Source organism: Gracilinanus agilis, chromosome 4, assembly GCF_016433145.1.
Source record: "Gracilinanus agilis isolate LMUSP501 chromosome 4, AgileGrace, whole genome shotgun sequence".
NCBI lineage: Eukaryota > Metazoa > Chordata > Mammalia > Didelphimorphia > Didelphidae > Gracilinanus > Gracilinanus agilis.
The window spans coordinates 267,996,242-268,020,939 of NC_058133.1; the positions used below are offsets into that span (position 1 = coordinate 267,996,242).

Genomic DNA, 24,698 nt, shown 5'->3' on the forward strand with positions numbered 1-24,698 from the left:
CATTTCTCCACATAGGAATACAGATAATTAGATCTTATTGAAGCCCTTAAAGAGGCAGATTTAAAAAATTATGAGTTTTCTTTCTTTCCCCTCTGTTTCTTATTTACCTTTTCATGTTTCTTTTGATTTTTGTGGTTGGATATCAAACTTTCCATTTAGTCCTGGTCTCTATTGTGCAAAAACTTGGAAATCTTCAATTTTTTTGAATGCCCATACTTTCCCGTGGAAGTGTATAATCAGTTTTGATGTATAGTTGATTTGTGGTTTTAGGCCCAGTTCTCTTGCCTTTCTGAATATCATATTCCAAGCCTTGCGGTCTTTTAGCGTGGAGGCTGCCAGATCCTGTGTGATCCTAATTGGTGCTCCTTGATATATTTTTTTTTAACCCTTGTACTTTGTTGTATTGTCTCATAGGTGGAAGAGTGGTAAGGGTGGGCAATGGGGGGTCAAGTGAGTTGCCCAGGGTCACACAGCTGGGAAGTGGCTGAGGCCGGGTTGAACCTAGGACCTCCTGTCTCTAGGCCTGACTCTCACTCCACTGAGCTACCCAGCTGCCCCCATGCTCCTTGTTATTTGAATTGTCTCTTTCTGTCTTCTTGTAAGATTTTTTCTTTTACTTGGAAGCTCTTGAATTTGGCTATTATATTCCTGGGTGTTGTCCTTTCTAGGTCTAGTGTAGAGGGTGATCTATGGATCCTTTCGATGTCTATATTGCCCTCTTGTTGTAGAACCTCAGGGCAATTTTGCTGAATAATTTCTTTTAGTATGGCGTCCAAGTTTCTATTAATTTCTGCTTTTTCTGGAAGACCAATGATTCTCAAATTGTCTCTTCTAGATCGGTTTTCTTGGTCTGTCACTTTCTCATTAAGATATTTCATGTTTCCTTCTATTTTATCAGTCTTTTGACTTTGTTTTATTTGTTTTTGTTGTCTTGAGAGATCATTATCTTCTAATTGCTCAATTCTAGGCTTTAGGGTCTGGTTTTCCTTTTCAATCAGGTCATTTCTGGTGTTCAATTTGCTTATCAGTTCATTTGATTTCTGAGCCTCACTTTCCAATTGCAAAATTCTGCCTTTTAAACTGTTATTTTCATGCCAGATCTCTTCCATCTTTCTCATCATCTCTGATTTGAACTCTTCAATAGCTTGTGACCAGTTTTCAGTGTTTTGGGAAGGTTTGGATGTGTCTACTTGTTTGTCTTCCTCTGTTGTCTGGATTTTCTCTGTGTAAATGTTGTCGAGTGTTACAGAGTTCTTCTTGATAATCTTTCTCTTCTGGGCTTCCCTATGGCTTGCCATTGTTAGCCCAGCGCCTTCTCAGCTTTGTCCTCACACTCAGGTTCTGTCTGAGCTGTTTAGGCTCCCGAGGTCTTGGTTCTCGTTGTTCTCGGGGTCGAGCCTCCTGGTCGTCCCTGCTCTGCCCCTGCTTCCACAGCTGTCTGCACTGGGTCCGCACTCATGGTCCAAGCCTGCGCTCGAGATCCTTGCCCTAACCTATTGCACAGCCTTCACCCGCACAGGCACTCTGGAGAGTCCGTGTGTGTTCTTTATCCTTTTAGGGTCCTAAGTCTTGCTGCTCTCAGGAACAAGCTCTGGAGCTGCCAGTGACTTAATGGGTGCCCCAAATCTGCTTTAACTCTTGTGGGCTGGTCTTGGTGCTGTGCGTGGTGTGGGGGGTGGGGTAGGGGCTTCTTCCTCCCGCGTTTTAGTGAGAGTTGTTTCACCCCTTTATAGAGTGGAAATGCCCCAATTCCGCGTACCTTCAATGCTGAGCCCTGTTGTGAGGTCCCTTCGTTCGTCTGGATTCGTTTTTTGTCCCCTTGAGGAGTCCTGTATGCTTCAGTTAGGAGAGATCGAGCAGTTCTGCTCCTTACTCTGCTGCCATCTTAAACGGAAGTCCATTAGCTTCTATTTTTAAAGACTGAATTTCTTCCATGACCCTTTGATCCTCCTTTTCCTTTTGGTCCATTCTATTTTTCATGCCATTCTTTTCTTCATTTGATTTTTTGGCCTCTTTTTTTAGTAGGTCAGTTCTGTTTTTTAAAACACATTTTTCTTCATTTGATTTTTATACCTCTTTTTTCAGTTGGCCAAATTTGCTTTTTTAAACTGTTATTTTCTTTTTGCATTATTTGCATTTCTTTTCTCCATTTTTCTTCAACCTGTCTTATTTGATTTTTAAATTCCTTTTTGAGTTCTTCTAGAACTTGTGACCAATTCCACCACCCCCCTTTATTTTTTGGAGATTTTTACATGTGTTTGCTTATATCTCATAATCTCCTGTTTGTTCTGTTCTTTGCTCTTTTTCCCTGTAGAAATTTTTTTTTATTTTTTAGAAAAAATTTCCCTGGTCATATAATTCATGTTCTTACTTTTCCCCTAACCCCCTGCCAACCCATAGTCGACGTGCATTTCCACTGGTTTTAATGTGTCATTGCTCAAGACCTATTTCCATATAATTGATAGTTGTGTTGATATGGTTGTTTTCAGTCTATATCCCCAATCATGTTCACATCAACCCATGTGTTCAAGCAGTTGTTTTTCTTCTGGTTTTTCCACTCCAGTAGTTCTTCCTCTGAATGTGGGTAGTATTCTTTTCCATAAATTCCTCAGAATTGTCATAGGTCATTGCAATGCTGCTAGTATAGAAGTCCATTATATTCTATTTTACCACAGTGTATCAGTCTCTGTGTAAAGTGTTCTTCTGACTCATCTCCTTTCACTCTGCATCAATTCCTAGAGGTCATTCTAGTTCACATGGAATTCCTCCAGTTTATTATTCCTTTGAGAAGAGTCGTATTACATCACCAGAATTTTTGTAAATATTCACCTCTACCACCTAGATTGCTATATTTATTGCCATATAATTGGGCAAAATAGTTTTTAATGATTGCCTTAATTTCCTCTTCATTAGAGGTGAGGTCTCCCTTTTCATCTTTAATACTGTTAATTTTGTTTTCTTCTTTCCTTTTTTTATTAGATTGACCAGTACTTTGTCTATTTTATCTGTTTTTTTCAAAATACAACCTACCTTCTAGTTTTATTTATTAATTCAATAGTTCTTTTACTTTCAATTTTATTAATTTCTCCTTTGATTTTTAGTATTTCTAATTTAGTTTTCATCCGGGGATTTTTAATTTGTTCCCTTTCTAGTTTTTTAAGTTGCATGCCCAATTCATTAATCTCTGCCCTCCCTTCTTTGTTAATATATGCACTCAGCGATATAAATTTTCCCCTTAGAACTGCTTTGGCTTCATCCCATAGGTTTTGGTAAGATGCCTCATCATTGTCATTGTCTTCAATGAAATTATTGTTTTTATGATTTGTTCTTTCACTAACTTATTTTGGAGAATCATATTTTTAAATTTCCAATTAGTTTTTGTTTTCCATCTCCATGTATTCTTACTAATTAAGAGAGCTGGGTAAAAATATTTTCTTTAAGGGACCCAGTAAGTTCAATCGATTTATATGCCTAGAAGAAAAGAAGATATTGGCAAATATTAAAAATTGTTATTACCAACAGGATAACTAGAAGAAGTTTACATAGAGGGAACAGTGACAAACTGTACAGGATGAAATAGCAAGATATATGTGTGTGTGTGTGTGTGTGTTTGTATAAATATATATAAAACTAGAGGGGAAAAAAGAAGGTAGTATTAACAAAAATGGGAAAACAAACAAAATGGAGTAAATTTATGTTCCATAAAGAAGTGAGTGGGGCAAACAGGGAAGAATTACAATACCCTGGAAGGGTAAAGAGGTTGCAGAGAGGAAATATTTAATACTTAAGTACACTGAAATCAACTTAAAGAGGGAATTACAATTAGATCCATTGGGGCAGAGAATTGATTCACATCCTATAGAGAAGTAGAAGGGTAATAAAAGGACTGGTGGGGAGGGAAGTAACACTTAGAAGGGAAAGGGCAGGGAGGGCAGGGGTAACTTAAAAAGATACTAAAGAAGAAGAAGAGGGGAATAAGAAGGGAGAGGGGAGAAAGGGAAGTACTATAAGGGAGGGGATTAGGGGAACTGATTAAAAACAAAACACTGGTATAGAAGGAAATAGTGAAAGAAGAAAGGACAGGACAAGGAGAGAGAATCAAAATGTCTGGGAATACACAGTTGATAATTATAACTCTGAATGTGAATGGGATGAATTAGCCCATAAAATGGAAGCAAATATCAGAGTGGATTAGAAACCAAAATCCTATCATATGTTGTCTACAAGAAACACACATGAAACAGGCAGATATACATAGAGTAAAAATGAAAGGATGGAGCAAAATCTATTGGGCTTCCACTGAGAAAAAGAAGGCAGGGGTTGCCATCATGATCTCTGACAGAGCCAAAGTAAAAATAGATCTGATTAAAAGAGATAGGGAAGACAATCACATCCTAATAAAAGGCAGTATAAACAATGAAGAAATATCAGTACTCGACATGTATGCACCAAATGGTATAGCATCCAGATTTCTAAAGGAGAAGCTAGTGGAGCTCAAGGACGAAATAGATAGCAAAACTATACTAGTGGGTGACCTCAATCTTTTCCTATCAGATCTAGTAAATCAAACCAAAAAATAAATAAGAAATAGATAACAGAGGTGAATGAAATCCTAGAAAAATCAGAGTTAAAATATATGTGAAGAAAAATATATAGGGACAAAGAGGAATACAGCACATGGAACATTCACAAAGATAGACCATCATGTACTAGGGCATAGAAATATGGCAAACAAATGCAAAAAAGCAGAAATAATAAATGCAACCTTATCAGATTATAATGCAATAAAAATAGTTATTAGTAAGAATACATGGAGAGGCAAACCCTGTAGAAATCTTTGAGAGTTAAGAGTTATTTGCTGTTCTTTGCACATTTTCCTGCCAGTGGACTAGGAAATCCTCAAGTTGCTAGCAATTTTTGTCTTAGCTTTTTGCTCAAAGGATTTTGCCCTAAGGCTGTCTTCACTGCTGTCTGTGGAGGCTTGAGATTTCCCAGTGCTATAGACCTCTGGATCTCATTGCCAGGGCCTGGGACTTCAAGGGATGGGCCAAAGGTGTTCTTTTGTTGTTCTTTTTGTTCCGTTGCCTCATTGTCCTCAAGTTGCCTATGCCCTGGTTATGAATCTGGTGCAGTTGCTGGGGAGGTGGTTGGCTTGCCCTTTTCTGTTTGCAGTTTTGCTTCTGGTTCCCCCTTATATTGTGAAATTTCACTCTCCCTCTGCCTCCCTTTCATGTTGTGTTCAGTGGGAGAGTCCTCCTCACTCATTCTGCTTTGACTCCTGTCCTTTTGAAGTGCCTTTTAAAGATTGGTTTGGAAGGATATTCAGAGCAATTTCAGGCTTTTGTTGCTACTAAGCTGCCATCTTGACTCTGCCCTCATTTTGGCAAGTATTCATGCCAAAAGTACTAGTCTTCTCTGTACATCTTATATACCCTTCTCAAGAAATACCAAATGTTGCAAAGAAAATGATTCTCATTACATTAAATTACAAAAATCTATTAGCTGTCATTCCATGTAGTTGGATATTGATAGAAATCATATGTTTAGGAAAATACTTTGGAACTAAAAGTAAAACACAAATTTTAAAAGAACAGGAAAAAAAAGAAATAGCATGCTTATATATGAGAGATAGAGGGCACTAAAAGTTAGGAAGAGACACCCAGGTTCACTGAATACTTACTGGTTGTCTAAACGTAGGGGTATTACTGAACTTCCCTGAGCTTTAAGCACTTTTCTTATCTAAGTTGGATTGAGAGTTCCCAGACTAATGAAATAATAGATCTTTTATATAGTAACATATGCTTGGTGATAATTAGTTTTACTTGCGTTTTTCATAATTTTACTTTTGATTATGGTTATTTAATATAATGACATTTTATAAAAATATTATTTTTGTAATTTAAAGACTATGATGCTAAGAAAAAATCTTAGCAAGGTACAAAGTACTATATAGTTAGAAAGATTTCTAATACTTCAGCCTTTTATTTTCAGGATATATGATCTATATGTCTTCTGATATTGGTAGCTATATTTAAAGGAACTCAGAGCCTGTCATCTAGTAACTATAATGCTATAATTAATAGTAATTATTATTGATCATAAAATTAATATTTGCTGTAATATGTAATGCTGAATAGTTAAAATACTAATATTTTGTCTTAGGTACAAATACAAACCTTCATGAACACTACTTTTGGGAAAATCTTGTCTTCTCAACATGCTCTTCACCTACTTAAACGGTATTTATTAATTTAAGTATAACATAATTTAAAACTTTGTTTTTGGAGGTGAAACACTCTTAAATTTAGAAGTCTTAGTTCAGTTAACATGGTCATGGCATTCTCTAGAATTACTATTTCATAAAGTCATGGTTAGAAATTATCCAATAAAAAGCATAACATGGTATCTTCTTCATTGGTAATTTTGAAAGGGAATTTCTTAGCATAAAAATACAGCATAACTTGAACTCCTGGGTCTGAAAGGATCACCTCCAGAACTGAAAGTGAGGAGGACAAGCAACAGGGAATAACAGAAACAAATACCCCTAGCTCCATTGCTTGGAGCAAGAGTAAAAGGAAGGGAGCAGGGATAGGAAAGCCCTTCCCTTCTTACAAGTCCCTTTCATGATGTCCTCATGATGTAGATGAACTGGGATGTAACAGTTAAGAGTGACTAAGAAGAGTAGGCAAAAAATAATTTCTAAAATTAGAAATTAAGAGAGGAAAAGTCTAGTTTCTAACATTAAAATCAGAGCAAATGGTTTCCATGTTTCCCATTTTATTGCTGGATGTTCCTGCAGCTCCCTTCTCTTTCCTACAAAGCCAACCAGAATTGACTAGTGAAGACTCTTTAATAGCCACATGCACAAATCATGGGTGACAGGGCAGGGGGAAAGCAGCAATGAAAATAAGGGCCAAAGAGAATGGTTTCAGCATTATTTATATTTTCCCCAATGGCCACAACTTCTTTGAGAAACCACTGTAGAGTTGGCTAATCTATGCTTTTTTTTCTCCTTTGCCCCAGATGAACTACCTAGCTTTGAGCAAGTCACTATCCTGAACTCATTTTATTTCTAATTAAAGTGAATATAACTTATTACTTACCTCAAAAAGTTGATATTTGGACAAAATTATATTTAAGGGTGCTTTTAAAAAGTAAAAATATTATGAAAGCAAGAAAATCCTAATCTAAAATAATAATACCTAGTATTTATGTTGAGCTTTAAGATTTGCAAAGCTCTTCACAAATGTTATATCATTTTGTCTTCTCAACAATCTGGGAAGGAAACTGCTTTTGCACTTGAGGACAAGGAACCTGAGTTAAGTTGAGAGGACAAAATGATATAACATTGTGAAGTAACTTGCATAGGGTCACATAGCTGATAAGTGACAGAGGTTAGATTTGAACCTAAGTCTTCCTGTCTTCAGATTCAGCACTTTTACTTATCATACCATTCTTTTTTTTTTAAGTTTATGTACTTATTTATTTATTTTAGAATATTTTTCCATGGTTACATGATTCACATTCTTTCCCTTCCTTTCTCCCTACCCCCTCCCATAGCCAATGAGCAATTCAAGTGGGTTTTACATGTATCATTGATCAAGACCTATTTCCATATTATTAATATTTGCAATAGAGTGATCATTTAGAATCTACCAAACTATGTGATCAAGGAAATGTTTTTCTTCTGACCTATCACACCATTCTTAATGCCAAACATATTGTCAGAGATTTATTCCTCTAAGTACTGTGGTTATTTGGTGACCACTTATTTTTCTGTAAATCCCATGACTCCACTGCTTCCTGAAACAACCTTTTTAAAAATATAGAGTTTATATGTATGTTAAAATTATGAGTATGTGTTAAATATGTATGAATATTCAGTACAGTTTGGAATTAACAGCAAATTCTTAAATATATTTCATCAATAGATAAATAGTAATCAAGTAATTCTGTTCCAATTACTTTTAGATTTCAAAAGCTGAACATTCCATGCCTTCAATTAGAAATTGCACATACCATTGAACGCATTCTTCAGTTTTATGCTGCTGAACTTGAGTCTACGAAAAAGGTAAATGTTCTGTTCATAATTGGAAACTTGGAATAATCTGTTCATGCAAAAGTAACATTTCTTTTGAAAATTTTTGAAACTATTTGGCTTTTAGACTCAAGATAATTCTTCAGGGAAATCAGTTGTAAGCCTCTTTACTATCCTAGAGACTTGTTTTTGTTCTGCAAGAGCCATTTTAATTTTTGCCCTTAGAAGGATTACTGTAGATTCATTGTACCAAATACTCTCTCTCTCTTTCATTTCCTCTTCCAAACTGAGAATGATGGGTGGAAGGATTTATGTATGTGCAGGTCGGAGTTAGGCAAAAAAATGTGTGAGTGAGCACCAGGTTATTGGCCAATGATGTTCCTTCACCCTGTATGGCAGCTATTATAAATTGGTTTAATATTGGAGAACTGTGCATAAAGGACTCTAAAAATGAACATTCCCTTTGATCCACCAATTCAGTTACTATTATCTGTATCCCAAAGAGTTCAAAAAAAGGAAAAACTATTTATTGTAGCTCTTTTTGTGATAGTAAAGAATTAGAAATTGAGAGGTTGTCTGTCAGTTGGAGAATGGCTGAACAAGTATATGATTGTGAATGGGGTACTGTTTTGCTATGAGAAATGTCAAGTGAGGTGATTTTGGAAAAATCTGGAAAGACTTTTATAAACTGATGCAAAGTGAAGTGAGCAGAACCAGAACATTGTGCACAGTGACAGCAATATTTTTTGATGAAAAACTGTGAATGACCCAGTTATTCTCAGCAATGCAGTGATCCAGGACAATCCCAGAAACTTATCTGCCCAAAGAAAGAACTGATGGAGATTGAAATGTACTCTTATTTCACTTTCAACTTCTTTTTGTTTGTTTGAGGTCTTTTCCACAAAATGACTTAATAGGGGAAAATGTTTTACATGCTAGCACATGTAAAATATAACAAATTGCTTACCATATCAGGGAGTGAAGAAAGATGGAGGGGAGTGGGAGATGAGAAAATAGGAAAGTAGGAGAGCATTTGGAACTCGAAACTTTAAAAAAGAATGTTTAAAAATTGTTTTTACATGTAATTGGGGAAAATAAAATATTTTTAAAAATAGAAAATGAACATATACCATTATGTTTATTATCATATATTTAACAGCAGTTTTAAAATTACAGCTTTATCTTGCTAACAAAGATGACCCTCCCCTGGCCAGAAACATGCCTCCTGTAGCAGGAAAGATACTGTGGGTGAGGCAGCTCTACCGGAGAATTAGTGAGCCCATCAACTACTTTTTTGTAAGCTGATAATAATGTTATATAAATGATCCTGTTCTAACAGTAGTATTTTTTGTTCAATTTAGCAAACTTCTTACATTACAGTTGCAATATCTCTTGTTATAATCTTAAAATCTTATATCACATTATATAGATACAGTGGCCATAATTGAATATTTGGTACATAACTTTTATAGTGAGTTCACAGAAGAGGGGTGGGTGAGGATCATCATTATAAAAATTATGCAAGTAACATATACACTTTTTTTTAAAAACCTTTACCTTTCATCTTAGAATCAGTACTGTATACGGGTTCCAAGGCAGAAGACTAGTAAAGACTAGGCAGTGGGGGATAAGTGACTTGCCCAGGGTCACTCAGCTAGGAAGTGACTAAAGTTAGAGTTGAACCCGGGTCCTCACATCTCTAGGCCTGGTTCTCAATCCACTGAGCCACCCACCTGCCCCCAAGTACATATACTCTTAATTATTCTGACAGCAAATAAAAAGATTTAGAGCTGGAATAAACTTGAGACATTATAAGATCCAGTGTCCTCATTTTATAGATGAAGAAGCTATGTTCATGTGATTTCCTATTAGCCAGGAAAAATCCTGGTTCTTTCATAAGTCAAAAGTATAATAGTTACTATCTTCTAATTACTGCCTATGGAATTCTGTCTAGCAAAAGGTCACTGTTAGGGCAGCTAGGAAGGACAGGAGACAGAGCAGGAGGACCTGGGTTCAATTGACCTCATATACTTTCTAGCTTTATGACCTTGGGCAAGTCACTTTAACCCCAGTTGCCTTGCCCTTATCCCTCTTCTACCTTAGAACTGACACTAAGATAGAGGGTAAGGATTAAAAAAAAAAGGTCACTGTGATCTAGCATAGCACTAATAACCAGAAGATCTGGATTTGCCACTTGCCGGTGTGACCTAAGGTAAGTCACTTAGATCTCTAAAATGTTTCCCCATATGCAAAATGGGATGATGGTATTTTTATTACCTTACAGGGACATTTTAAGGAGAATGCCTCAAATTATAAAGACCTATTTAAATGCAAAATTCAAGAGAATTATGATCTCAGCTAGCAATAAACACTAATATTCAAATTCACAAATAAGAACAAAAAATACTTATACAAGAAACCATACATTTTCACATTTAGTTTCTTTTATAAAAATTATAGACATTAACTTTAACAAGGTAATAATAAAATAATCCTATTTCTATGCCTCTTTCTGAACTTCTCTTTACTGTAGTTTCTAAGTTTTATTATCATTATTTACATATAGTCAGCATTTATGCTGCTGTTTTAGTCTTTGCTCTGTATCGCTAATCATAATTTTTTATATTCTGTAGATTTATTTTTTTATGGCATGAAAGTATTTAATTACTTCCCTGTAAGAGTTTGTTTTCTAGCTTGTCATTGTCTTTCTTAAAATATAACATCCCAAACTGAACTCTACATATGATCTGAAAAGGTCACAGCCCACAGAAGGACTCCCTTATCTGGGACACTGGCACTCTTTCTCTCTCAACCCTTACCTCCTGTCTTGAATCTATACTAAGCATCACATCCCGAACCAAAGAACAGGAAGGGCTAGCGAGTGAGGATTAAGTGACCTGCCCAGGGTTACCCAGCTAGCAAGTATCTGAGGCCATATTTTAACTTAAGACTTCCTGAATCTACACCTAGCACTCTGTCTGCTATGCTACCTACTACATGCCCATATATCTCTCCCCACCGCTTTTTGGAGGGGTTGTTATTGTGGAAACCCTTATCTTCTGTCTTGGTATTAATTCTAAGGCAGAAGAGTGGTGAGGGCTGGGCTTAAGGTTAAGTGATTTGCCCAGGATCACACAGCTAGGAAGTGTCAGGTCACATCTGAATCCAGGACATCTAGTGCCCAGGTCTGGCTCTTGGTCCACAGAGCCACCTAGCTGCACCTCTTGTATCTCTCTTTATGGAGCTATTTTGGCTGCCATATCATACTGTTGATTCATAGTGAGCTTGTAGTTCACTAAAACCCTTAGACTGTTTTCAGATAACTCACTATCTACCCTTTCCTCCCTACAACTCCCACTATTTTGTATATTTAATAATAATTACAATAATAACTGACTTCATATTGTGCTTACTATGTGCCAGGCACTGTTGCTAAGTATTTTATAGTAATTTCATTTGATCATCACAACAATCATGGGAAGTGAGTGATATTACTATCCTGATTTTATAGTTGAGGAAAGTGAGGCAAATGGAAGTAAATTGCTCAGGATCACACTGCAGGTCTTTCTGTTCTATCTACAATGCCACTTACCTGGTATTTATGAAGTTGAATTTTTTAAGGATACATATAAATAGATATGATTTTTTAAGGATACACTTATCCCTTTTAAATATAATCTTTTTAAAGTTTATTTTTTATTTTTAAAAATAAAATGAGCCTTATGTTTTAACTTGTTAAGATCATTTTGGAACTTGACTTTGTTGCCACTTTCTCTCCCACTTGAATATAGGCCCTCATCACATTATACCTCAATTACTGCAATAACCTGCTGGTCTGCTTTGAGTCCATTAAAATTACTTTCCTGAAAGTCAGGTCAGATCATATCTCTCTCTCTCTTTTTCACACACACACTCACACATATATTTCAGGAAGTTCCAATGGCTTCCTTTTGACTTCAGGATCAAATACAAAATGTCCTTTTGGCATTTAGAGTCCTTTAGACTTAGCCACTTCCTACCTTTCCAGTCTTCTTATACTTTTATTTCGTAACTTGTATTCTTAATTGCTGGTTTCCTGCATGTTCAAGCTAGCATGCTCCATCTCTGGGCTCCCAGAATTCTCTCTCTGGCTGTCATCTCCGTGTGCCCCCCGCCCTACTCCTCCATGCCTGGAATGCTCTCCCTCCTCTGCTCCAACTACTGACCTTCCTGGTTTCCTTTAAGTCTCAACTAAAGTCCCACCTTCTGGGGCAGCTGGGTAGCTCAGTGGATTGAGAGCTAGGCCTAGAGACGGGAGGTCCTAGGTTCAAATCCGGCCTCAGACACTTCCCAGCTGTGTGACCCTGGGCAAGTCACTTGACCCCTATTGCCTACCCTTACCACTCTTCCACCTATAAGTCAATACACAGAAGTTAAGGGTCTAAAAAAAAAAAAAAAAAAAAAAAAAAAAAAGTCCCACCTTCTACAGGAAGCTTTCTCCAACCCCTCTTAATTCCAGTGCCTTCCCTCCTTTAATTATTTCCTCTTTATCCTATATATAGCTTTGTTTTATATATATTTGTTTGCATACTGTCTCTTCCTCAGCCCCAGTTGATTGAGGGCAAGGATTTTCTTTTGCCTTTTATTTTTTGTATTCCTGAAGCTTAGCACAGTGCCTGGAACATGGAAAGTACTTTAAAATGTTTAATGAATTGAATTGAAATTAAAAAAATAAGTTCTAAGAACAATCAGTAATTAATCCCTTTCTTCTTTTAAATAAAAGAACAATTCAGACATCTTGTCAAGTCCAGAGGGTAAATCAGTTATTCGACATTACAACAAAATTTCTTATGTTCTGGTAGAATTTGAAGTACTCTACCATACAGCCTGGGTCAAAGAGATCTCACAGTTACAGTATGGTACGTATGTAGTTATATAAAAAAGAAATTATATGCTTTTGGATTGTTGTCAAATGATTTTGAATGGGTTCATGGTTATATTTAAACTATAGTAATTTAAATTTAATGTTTACAGATATTCTTCACGTATGATATGAACACTTCAGTCATCTATGATTACAAATGTGTAGGTACTCCCTTTATTGAGGAAGATCCCATCACCTCTACAACTTGGAGGAGGTCTTCCTGAGTTTCCATGGCCAAAACATTCATCACCCTGAAACAGATCTTTTATGGACTTCACTGAAATTGTCTAGGTCCTGGGACAATAGACATAAAATCATTTGGCCAATATTCAAAGCCTATCAGATGACAATTACTGTGATAAATATGTGGCTTTTCTTTTTAGTTGTTTCCAAGTACATTCCAATATGAATCAACCATGTGCCATAATAGCCAAAACAAACCCAAACCAATCTAAGGTTATATTAAGAGAGGTTCAGTAGCCAGAACATAGGAGGGAAGAGTCTCACTATGCTCTCTCCTGGTGAGACTATATCTAGAATAAGATGGTTAGTTCTGAGACCCCAATTTCAGGATGGGCGTTACCTAGCTAGAGTGTAGTTAGAGTTGACCAGGATGAATTTTGTTTTCATTTATACTAGAAATTCCACCTGAAATGGCTGATTGCCTTTCTATCCATGTATGTATATATGTATCCATCACTTCATTTGAGAAACTAAGATTCCCTCCTTATAGAATTCATTCTGTTCTCTGACCAGCCTTTTCTTGGATTTTCACTCACTGTCTGCCCAGTTTATCCTTTATATTTCCCTTATTTTCCTAAATATTGACTCTTCAATTTCTTACTGCACTAATTTTTTTTCTCTTTTAAATTTAGAATATTTTTCGATGGTTATATGATGCATGACTCTTCCCCCTCTATTTTTTCCCTCCCCACTCCCAGAGCTGACAAGCAATTCCACTGGGTTGTACATGTATTAATCATGTAAAATATATAATTATACATGTTCAAAACCTATTTCCATGTTATTCATATTTGTAGTAGAGTGATTCTTTAACATTTAAACCCTAATCATATTCCTATCAAACCATGTGATCAATCATATGTTTTTCTTCTGCATTTTTGCTCCCACAGTTCTTTCTCTGGATGTGGATAGGATTCTTTCTCATAAGTTCCTCTGGATTGTCCTGGGTCATTGCATTGGTGCTAGGAGAGAAAAAGCTTCGATTGTGCCATAATGTATCAATCTCTGTGTACAATCTTCTCCTGGTTCTGCTCTTTTCACTCTGCATCAATTCCTGAAGGTCTTTTCAGTTCACATGGAATTCCTCCAGTTCATTATTCCTTTCAACATAATAGTATTTCATCACCATCAGATACCATAGTTTGTTCAGCCATTCCCAAATCAATGAACACCCCCCCCTTTTTCCAATTTTTTGCCACCACAAAGAGCACAGCTATAAATATTTTTGTATAAGTCTTTTTCCCTATTATTGTTATTTCTTTGGGGTACAAACCCAGCAGTGGTATGGCTGAATCAAAGGGCAGGCATTCTTTTAAGCTCTTTGACCCATAGTTCCTAATTGCCCTCCAAAATGGTTGGACCAATTCACAACTCCACCAGCAGTGTATTAGTGTTCCAATTTTGCCACATCCCCTCCAACATTTATCACTTTCTTTTGCTGCCATATTGGCCAGTCTGATAGGTGTAAGACGGTACCTCAGAGTTGTTTTTAATTTGCATTTCTCTAATCAGGAGGGATTTAGAACACTTTTTCATATGTTTATTGATAGTTTTGATTTCATCATGTGAAAACTGCCTATTAATGTCCCTTGACCATTTGTCAATTGGAGAATGGCTTGATTTATTGTAAATTTGACTTAGTTCCTTATATAGTTGGGAAATGAAACCTTTTTCAGAGAGTTTTGTTACAAAAACATTCTCCCAGTTTGTTGCTTCCCTTCTAATTTTGGTTGCATTGGTTTTATCTCTATAAAACCTTTTTAATTGATATAATCAAAGTCATTCATTTTACATTTTGTAATGTTCTCTATCTCTTGTTTGGTCATAAATTCCTTCCTTTCCCACAGATCTGACAGGTATACTATTCTATGTTCACCTAATTTATTTATTATTTCATTCTTTATATTTAAGTCATTCATTTCAAATTTATCTTGGTATAGGTTGTAAGGTGTTGATCTAAACCTAATTTTTCCCATACTGTTTTCCAATTTTCTGAGCAATTTTTGTAAAATAGTGAGTTCTTGTCCCCAAAACTGGGATCTTTGGGTTTATTGAACACTAGGTTGCCGAGGTCATTTACTCCTAGTCTATTCCATTGATCTACCTTCTGTCTTTTAGTACCATATTGTTTTGATTACTATTGCTTTATAGTATAGTTTAAGATCTGATACTGCTGAGCCCCAATCTTTCACATTTTTTTTTCATTATTTCCCTTGATATTCTTGACCTCTTGTTCTTCTAGATTAATGTTGTTATAATTTTTTCTAATTCTATAAAAAACTCTTTTGGTAGTTTGATAGGTATGGAACAGAATAAGTAGATTAATTTGGGTAAGATTGTCATTTTTCTTACTACACATCTTAGATGTATCAGTGATCTTACTGATGTCTGATTCCTTCCAGTGATTCAGATTGAGTCCCATCTTCCTCCACACTTTTTTATTCTGTGTGACTCTTGTTCATATCCATATAAAGTTACTCAATATATGTTTGTTTTGTTCCCTCAACTAGATGACAAACTCTCCAAGAAAGTTTTACTGCATTTATTGTTTAAAAGTTTTTATAGTTTTACAGCATTTATTAAGTTCCTTCCAAAGTAGGTATCCTTTGGTCCCAGAGGAATTTTAGTTAGTGGTCTCTGAAGATAGGCATTATCTTGTTTCAGAGCTCCCAAATATATATTGATGCACTAGTATAGTTGGTATATCTGATCCTTGTATTGTCTCCCATGTCATGTGACTGACAAACATTTGAGGGTCCCAGAGGAGTGAGGAGAATGAGATGTAGGGAGAAGGATGAAGACTAAGGGATTAGGTAAACTTTTTACATGGACAATGGTCAGTAATGATTTACGATCTTAGTACAATGACTTAGTTTACCTCACTGAAACTTAGAGTTTTCTATAGGATAATTATTTAGTATGTCATTGTATAACCATCTAACTAGGTTTATCAAAGAAATGTTTGACTTCAATGGATAGAACAAGAACAACCAGGGACAGCCAAGAACTTATCAGGTCCTTTGGGTGAAATCATACATGCCTGGTTCTAGCTAGCTGATGGCTCTGATTTTATTGGGGCCCTCTCTTACCACTGGGGGCTACACCCCCACACATGTCAGAGTTCTGGGTCCCATGTTGTATCACTTTAAAATTATGCTTTCATGTTTTATCAAAAAGAAGCTATATGGATCAGTGCTTTTTGTCATTTGAAATATATATCCAAGAGTGGTTATAACTTTATCTGTGGTTTTTGATAATTGCCTAGTCTAGTATTGTACCTCCATTTGTATGTACATTTCTCAGTAAGGCATTTATTTCTCTCTTGTTTTTAAAAATACTGTTAAGTGATATACCCAGCTCATACCTTGTAGAAGTTTACAATCTAAGTGCATAGAACATTTTTAGCAAATATTTCTTATTGATTTTGAAACTCATTCTTTGACCTATGGTTAGTCATGTTATTCACATAAGCCTCTTCAGAGAAGTCCTTTTCCATACATATGCTGGATTGGATATGGATATACTCATGTGTGGGAGTAGAATAATTCTCCATATTGCAGTTGTCCTGCAAACATATTGGTTTTTTTTCCAGGAAGCAGACACCACAAGAATCCATTCTGATACTTAATTATATGTCTCAAAGAAGTTCCTCAGCCTCCCCACCCTGCCCTGAAAAGTGCTAAGATTAAATAAAATTTCAAGCCCAAATTCTCTGCTTGGAGCTGAATGGTTTTTCCCATACATGGCTTGGTGGAGAGTTTATAGGGTTAAAATGAGGACTAGATAGAATAATTAACACCAATTCCAATTTATTTGCAGCATTACAAGCTACACTTTTTGTACGGCATCCAGAAACTGGGAAATTGCTGGTTAATTTTGATCCCAAAATTTTAGAAATTGTTCGAGAAACTAAGTGCATGATAAAGATGAAACTGGATGTACCAGACCAAGCAAAAAGACTGCTAAAACTGGAAAGTACATTAAAAGGAAATAAACTATATTTACAGGTAATGTGGAAAATTATCTTTACTAACAGTTTAAGGGAAATATTTTTCCTTTAAACTAAGATACATATGTTGGACGTAGGTAAATGAAAGTATTATATGTTCCCAAACTGTCTTTTCTCTGTTCTATCTATATTTATTATTTATAAGCAAAGAGAAAATTATGTTGCCTTTTGCCTTTTTATGACCAAATTGGCCTTTGCCTGTGTGGTAAAACTTGGCAATAGGTTTATAAAAACAATAAGTAGGAAAGAATAAAATTGGGATATGCATTGGGGAAGAAAGAAGGAAGAAAAAAGAGAGACAGAGATCAGATAAAAACTATTAGAGGGTGAAGCTGCCAATAACACAAATAATAGAAAAGTTTTCATAAATCAACTCTTTACGAATTAGAAAGATAACATTTTTCCTTGCTATGCCTAAAAGGCAGGAAAATACTTTTTATATTTTGCTGATAAAAGGTAGACCAGAAATAGGGAAGATGGTAGCCAGAAAGAGAGGAGCAAACAGAAGGAGAATCTATAATGAAAATAGCAAAAATTAAAAATAAAGCTAAATTTATGCATGGTAAAAAGTCAAGGTTTTCAAACCTTATGTCACAATTAAAAAAAAAATAAAACCAAAGCAAGTTGAAATCAGATGCCAAAATTTTTAGTTTAACATAGTATCTTTCCTTTGAAATTACACATGGATATGATTCTGGAATGTTATTTGGGTAACTTATTCTGGAGGGAAAATAACTGAAGTCTGGGAAAGTGTGACTTGAAATAAAATAATGTTTATCAGAAAAAAAAAAGTAGATTCAAATAGCAACTTGCTTAGCTTCTGCCCACAAAAATGCAAAAAGTTTGCCTGGTTCTGTGGTTAGCAAAGCAAAATGTAAAAATCCAGCAGCTATTATATGCACATATGCATATGCACATGCATGTACATACACATACTAACATTCATGTAAGCATGCATGCTCATGTGCTAAAAGACACTAATAAGCCATGACTTTGAAATGATGGATTCATTTAAATCTAGAGGGCCTCCCAATAATGATCTCTCTGGCTTTTTCCCTTCCTGAAATATTCCCTTGACAATTCAAAGTTTGATTTATTTTGCTTCCCAGCAGGTCTTTTAGATTTTCTGCAAGCACTTAGGCTAACAAAGCCATTAAATATAGATGAGAGGAGGTTTATTCTGGACAGTAAAGAATGTAGGGAAGACTAACACTTGAATTATTAACAAAGCAATGGGGAGAGTTTCTCTTGGTGACCCCATTCTTATTATACCCCCAAGTCACCAGGCCAGACAATGCAGATAGTTCTGAGAAGTATCAAGAAATCACTAAAAACACTGGAGGGGATAAGGAACAAAGCTGAAAGTGAATGTTGGAAACCCACTCACAATGGCAGACTCATCTATTTATTGCAAAAGAAAAAAAGTGATGTCAGAAATACAATTTGGAAATCATGGAAAACAATATTTCAGAAAGTCATGATTTATTGGTTATTCTACACCAATGCAAATTGCAGCCTTTCTACAACTTATATTCTATCTTTGAGGGTTTCCATAGTAAAACAAACAAAATGCACCATGAACTTTTTTAAAAGAATAATACATTTCAGATTCTGATTTGACTAAATATGATTGCATAACTCTTTAGCATTTGATAAAATTACACAAATAGCCATTTTAATTGTGAAGAATTGTAAGAATTTTTAACTGGACTCAGAAAGATCTATTGCTAGGGCTTCAAGCTTATTAACTTCTTTTCCTGGTCCATTTTCTTTCTTCCCAAAGTTCTAGTCCATTTTTAGTATCTCTGGATTAGATGTTATTAAAACCTAAGACTCCCTGGGACTAAATTAGAATGAGGTAGAACCATTTTCCCTTTGATCTCTTGGACTAGTTTCTATGTCGATCAAGGAGGCAAGTCTTGTGGGGTAGCTGTGAACAGATAGTATCTGGGGGAGATCAATGATGAGTACTTCCTAACCCAGCAGTGCTGATGAAGACTTCTGTAAGCTCAAAGAATACATTTTAAGGCCTGGTCATTTTGGCTGAATATATTCCATTTTTTAATAGAGTAGCTGACCAATCTTTCTGAGAAGCTACTGAAGAATAACAGTAGAGGGTATATTTTAAAGCCTAAATTCATCCCCCATTCCTTATCGTATTAATAGCTATTATTAGTACAATAATAAGTGAAATGAAAATGAAAACTAATTAGTCCCTTCCAGCTAGATAACTTTTAAATCTCTTTTGAAAAGGCTTCCAAGGAGTTTGCATTTTTGTTTGGAGATAGCAAGCATATATATGTATATACAGAATAATCATAAAGAGAAAAATATAGATAAATATGAAGTAGTTAAATAAAAGGTCATTTGAGAGGGAGGACGTTAGTATTTGAGGGGATCGGGAAAGGCCTTCTGCAGAAAGTAGTGCTTGAGCTGCATCTTAAAGGAAGAGCAGGACTTCTTTGCAGCTGTGGAGGTGAGAAGGGAGGGTGTCCTATGCCAGAGGGATGGCACCTGAAGGAGTTTGGATACAGGAGAATGAGTATCAAGTGGAGAAGAGAGAGGGAATTATTTCCAGCACTGATACTAGGGAATCTCCAGGGAAATAACCACAAGCAGAAAAATAGCATAGACAGGGATACTCCAAATAGTACCGATCTCATAGTGAAACACTGGGCAGAATTTGAATGCCTAATCATATGGGTGTGTGTATGATCTGATTAAAACGGCTGTAAAAAGTGTCTATGTAATCGGCCTGTATATCTGTACTTTAACAAGAGTCAAAACAGAATTTGGAGGAGTGTAATGATATGTAAATGATGCAGAATTTTATGTGGTGAAATTTTATGATAGAAACAATGACTGCCTCGTGTGGGTTCAAATTCTTGTTTTTCTGTCTATATACTGAATAACATTGAACCAGTTATTTAATCGTTTTGCTTATCTGCAAAATGAGGAATTGAGACTAGCTGACCTCCAAAAAACTTTTCAGTTTAAATCCTGTTAAAGTTTCATTAACAGATATTGGCACATAGCTAAATCCAGATTTTCTTTTAGGCTCTGGCCCTTTTTATCTCTGCAGTAGAGGCTGGTAGGTGGCACAATGAATACTGGGCCTGCATTCAGGAACATAAGTTCAAATCAGGTCATCTCAGACACTTGCCAGCTATGTGACCCTGGGCAAGTCACTTAATCTTCATATACTTCATGAATGGAGGTAGTAACTATACCTACTTGCTAGGATAATCATGAGCATCAAATGAAATATTTTAAAAGCCCCTGTTACATAGTAGGCACTTAATAAATTCTTATTCCTTTCTCTTCCTCTCCACCCTATTCCTACAATACCCCCACTTTGTCTTCCTATATGAGCCCCACACAAAGTATGAATTGCTTTGCCAATTAGTAAGTTTACAAGTTTAAATAGCTCACACTAAATAGCATTTTATGTTTTATGAAGTGCTTTGTCATAACACTCTGAGGACCAGAATTATAGCCCCCATAGTACAGATGAAAGAATTGAGGTCCAGAGAAGGTATGTGGTTATTACATAGCTAGTAAGTAGATAGCAAAGACTTGAAATCAGGTCTTCTAAGTCAAATGTATTTTCCACTACCCTTTCCAAAACACTGACTCCAAATAGTTAACAAATGGCAGACTTGCAGTACTTTCCATAGCTTTGTCTTCTTCTGAAGGTAACAGTTATAATTATTATAGTATTTCTATAAGTCTTCCCCTTGGAGCTGTATACAGCCACTCAGGCTAAATATCAATATGTAAAAATCAAACAGTCGCACAAATGATTAGGTAGAAAACTGAGCACGCTAGCTGAAATTATAGTTACTCTCCATAGAAGCTAAATTTACACTCATGAGTGTTATGTATAAGAACTTTTATATTCATTCCCATATTACTATTTTTGCTAGAAAGGTAGAGTAGAAATATAAAGAAAATTAAAATATAATAAATTAATATATAAAATGTGCTATTTTAACTCTTAATAGGGTCTTTTGCAGTATTATGATGAGCTGTGTCAGGAAGTACCTACTGTGTTTGTTAATTTGATGTCACCCAAAATGAAAAAGGTTGGTCATCCTGAAAGTATACTAAAACACAAATACAAGTACCCTTTAACTGTTGATAACAGGTCAGTGTTTTATAATTTATCCCTTTAGATAATCTATGTTTATACCAAGAAAAAAACTATAGGAGTCCTTTGGAAAACATTCCCTCCTAGCCTATTTGTGGTACCTTACAATGTATAAGATAATACAGGCATATGCTGTGTTTGAAGGACGATACATTCCTAAATACCAGTGAACTTTAAAAATACAACATAGCATATATTTGTATATATTAATATATACAAAATATGTATATATGTGTATATGTATACACAAATGCACCAATGAACAGTAGTAGAAGATTACCAGAAAACACCAAAAAGTGATTTTTCTTCAGTACAATGGAAGAAATTTCAGTTTACAAATAAAGACACATAGTCTTTTCTATAAATATAGATTACTATTACTTCTAATGGAATGTCTTGTTTTTAATCTTCATAGGTAGAATCTGTGTTGAGACAGGGATTAACAGTATTAACATGGTCATCTCTAACATTAGGTGGTTTCTTTCAAGAAGTTGATTCAGTTATGAATATGTTTAACCAGCTTTTAAAAAAGGTATGTTCTTCATGTTACATAAATAAAAACACTAATTTTTTTATTTGATTCATGATGTGATTAAAGTTTTATAAATGTATTAAATCTTTTTAAAAACAAGACTTCTATCTGAAAGTAAATCTCACTAAATTAAAAATAAAATAGTTCATGTATTGTTTTGCTGAGTGTTTGTTGGAGTTAGGTTTTATATTGATTATTTCTTCAAATTAAGAGGTATTTAATACATAAGATATAAGACTTGCATGAAAATGCTGACATCTATAATTTCTTATATTTACTTATTTTTTCACCTCTAACTGCATTTGCAGGGTGTGGTACAAGTATTCAGTAAACATTTGTTTTTGTGGCTATCACCAAGCCTTCTCTCAGACTATATTCTGAAATAATTCCCAACTCAAACCCCCTTCATTTGTTGTTGTTATTCAGTTGCATTCGACTCTTTGTGACCCTCTTTGGGTTTTCTTGGCAGAGATACTGGAGTGGTTTGCCATTTCCTTTTCCAGATCATTTTACAGATGAGAAAACTGAGGTAAAGAGGTGAGATAATTTACCCAGAGTGGGCACAACTAGTAAGTGTCTAAGGCTAGATTTGAACTCGGGGACTTCTTCCTGACTTCAGGCCTGACTCTATCTACTGTACCACCTCATTGATCTCTAAAGGCCTGACCTGGAAGTAGGAAGGGCTCAGTTCCAATTTGACTTCAGTTTCCTCAATTGTAAAATGCAAATAATAATATCACTTACTTCTCGGGGTTGTCATGAGGATCAAATCATTTGTTAAGTGCTTAACACATAATTTTCCCTTCCCTTTTCCATTTTCCTTCCCATTTGTACATTATAGTCTCAGAGTGCTTGCCAAGGGACACTGAGATTTACATAACTTGCCCTCAGCCCCACAACCAGTATGTATCAGAGGCAACTTTTTAGCCCAAGTTTGCTTGATTCCAAAGGCTCTATTCCTTAGGCCATGTTTTTCTTTCTTACGCTGCTACCTTGGGCATTTTGGGGTAAATCATTTCAATTCTTTGATTCTGTTCCTTGCATGTATAATTAGGTTAATAGATTATCTCCAAAGGTTCCTTCCTGCTCAAAATTCTTTAAAATAATGATTCTGTCTCACCAAAATGATACTAGTGAAATCTCATTATGATCTTGCTCCACAGTGTAGTTTTAAAGTATGGCTACAAGCAGGAAATATCCTAAAAGAACATAGGTGAGAATTTGAAAAGGAAAGGAAAATAGCAAGAAGAAAGATCTAAAAAATAGCATGACCAACTAACAGATCATGGATCATAGTATGATAATCATAAAGTGGGGTTAAATGTGTTTCTGCTTTTCATTCCACTTTATATCTACTTTGAGGATGTACTACGACAATGGCCCAGGAATTAGCAACAAATAAATGAGGAAGTCTTCTGGTTTCGAGTTTCTACATTAATTTGTAATTTGAATATTAAAAATAAAACAAAACACATAGCCAATACTAAATGAGACAAAAATATTTTATTAATGAAGTCCTCTTGTTTTGTAGGTTAATGATTTGTGTGAAATGCATATTGATGCAGTTCTAAAAGACATGGCAAAAACATTATTAATTTCTCTGCCTGAAGGTGGTGCAACCAAAGTAGAAGATATGTTAACCCTCAATGAGGTGGGTATTATTCTTATTTACATTGTAAGTTGTGTTACATGAATGAAACCTTGCAAGATAAAAATATTAAATATAAATTTGGGATGTGAAATTGGCTGCTTTTTCTTTTTATATCTCGTGCCTAGCTTGATACCTACCATATATTGGTAGTGCTTATGGGATGGGGTTTGGTTTAGACAGTGGCATAACTAATTTTTAATTCTCTCCTTCTGCTTTTTGTATTTCTTCTATTTATCTAATTTTTCTTGCCCTTGTTTCATTCATTTCCCTTTTCAGCTCTTTTGGTCAGCTATTTCATTATTTCCCCTTTTATCCATTTCTTATTAGTCTCTTTAATTTCTTCTTCTTCTTTGCTTTTTTATCCTGTTCATTTGTATTGATGTGACTATGAACCACTGTGTATGAAAGGTTCTGGAATTTGGGAGTTAGAACTTTTTTCTTCTGTTCCTCTGAGGGTCAAAGAGCTGCTGGACGACCTTTGACCATAAATTTTTATTCATCTGACATTGTAGGAAAATGCTACATCCCTATCTCTGTTTTTCTCCAGTAGAGATAATCTCAATTATATAAATTAGAAGTCAATTATAAATATAAAAAGACTGTATATGTTAAGTATTACTAGTATTAAAAATGAAAAAGTATAACTTTTGTAATAGGTATATAAAATTAACATATGTAAATAGCTAGAAATAAATATCATTGTTTAATAGGCATACACAAAGGAATGGGCTGACATATTGAATCACAAGAGTAGACATGTCGAAAAAGCTGTCACAGAGCTAATAACAATATTCGAGTCAATTTATGAAGTCAAGGATCCTAAGAAAGTTACCAAAAAATCAGGAGGTAATTAATTTCTAATGGTAAGAAACAGACATTCTGGGAACTGAGACTTTGGGACTATTTTTCCTTTATAACTTGTTTGCAAATGTATAGTTCACATTAAATTTGAGAGTTCTAATTAAACCTTTGTAAACCCCAAAGGGTAGGTACTACTTTTTTTGCAGTTGGGCAAAAAATTTCCATGTAAATAATTTTTTAAAAGAAAATGCAGCCAAGTCCCCTTCTCCCCTCCAAAAATAATAAAGTAAAAGAAGCAGGTTTCAATCAGCATTCAAACTCCATCAATTTTTACTCTGGAAATGGACAGCATTTTTCCTCACAACTCCTTC

At 35.2% G+C, this 24,698-nt stretch overlaps 1 protein-coding gene across 2 annotated transcripts in view; it reads left to right on the top strand.

Annotated features, from left to right (window-relative positions):
- DNAH8 (dynein axonemal heavy chain 8) overlaps positions 1-24,698 on the top strand; it is a 399,591-nt gene that overhangs the window by 66,623 nt on the left and 308,270 nt on the right. For both annotated transcript variants that reach the window (XM_044672126.1, XM_044672127.1), the window contains exons 11-19: positions 6,163-6,239; positions 7,972-8,071; positions 9,215-9,334; positions 12,801-12,936; positions 17,004-17,191; positions 21,198-21,278; positions 21,759-21,875; positions 23,407-23,526; positions 24,237-24,372. In XM_044672126.1, the coding sequence (XP_044528061.1) occupies positions 6,163-6,239; positions 7,972-8,071; positions 9,215-9,334; positions 12,801-12,936; positions 17,004-17,191; positions 21,198-21,278; positions 21,759-21,875; positions 23,407-23,526; positions 24,237-24,372 (1,075 nt within the window). The remainder of the gene's footprint in view (positions 1-6,162; positions 6,240-7,971; positions 8,072-9,214; positions 9,335-12,800; positions 12,937-17,003; positions 17,192-21,197; positions 21,279-21,758; positions 21,876-23,406; positions 23,527-24,236; positions 24,373-24,698) is intronic.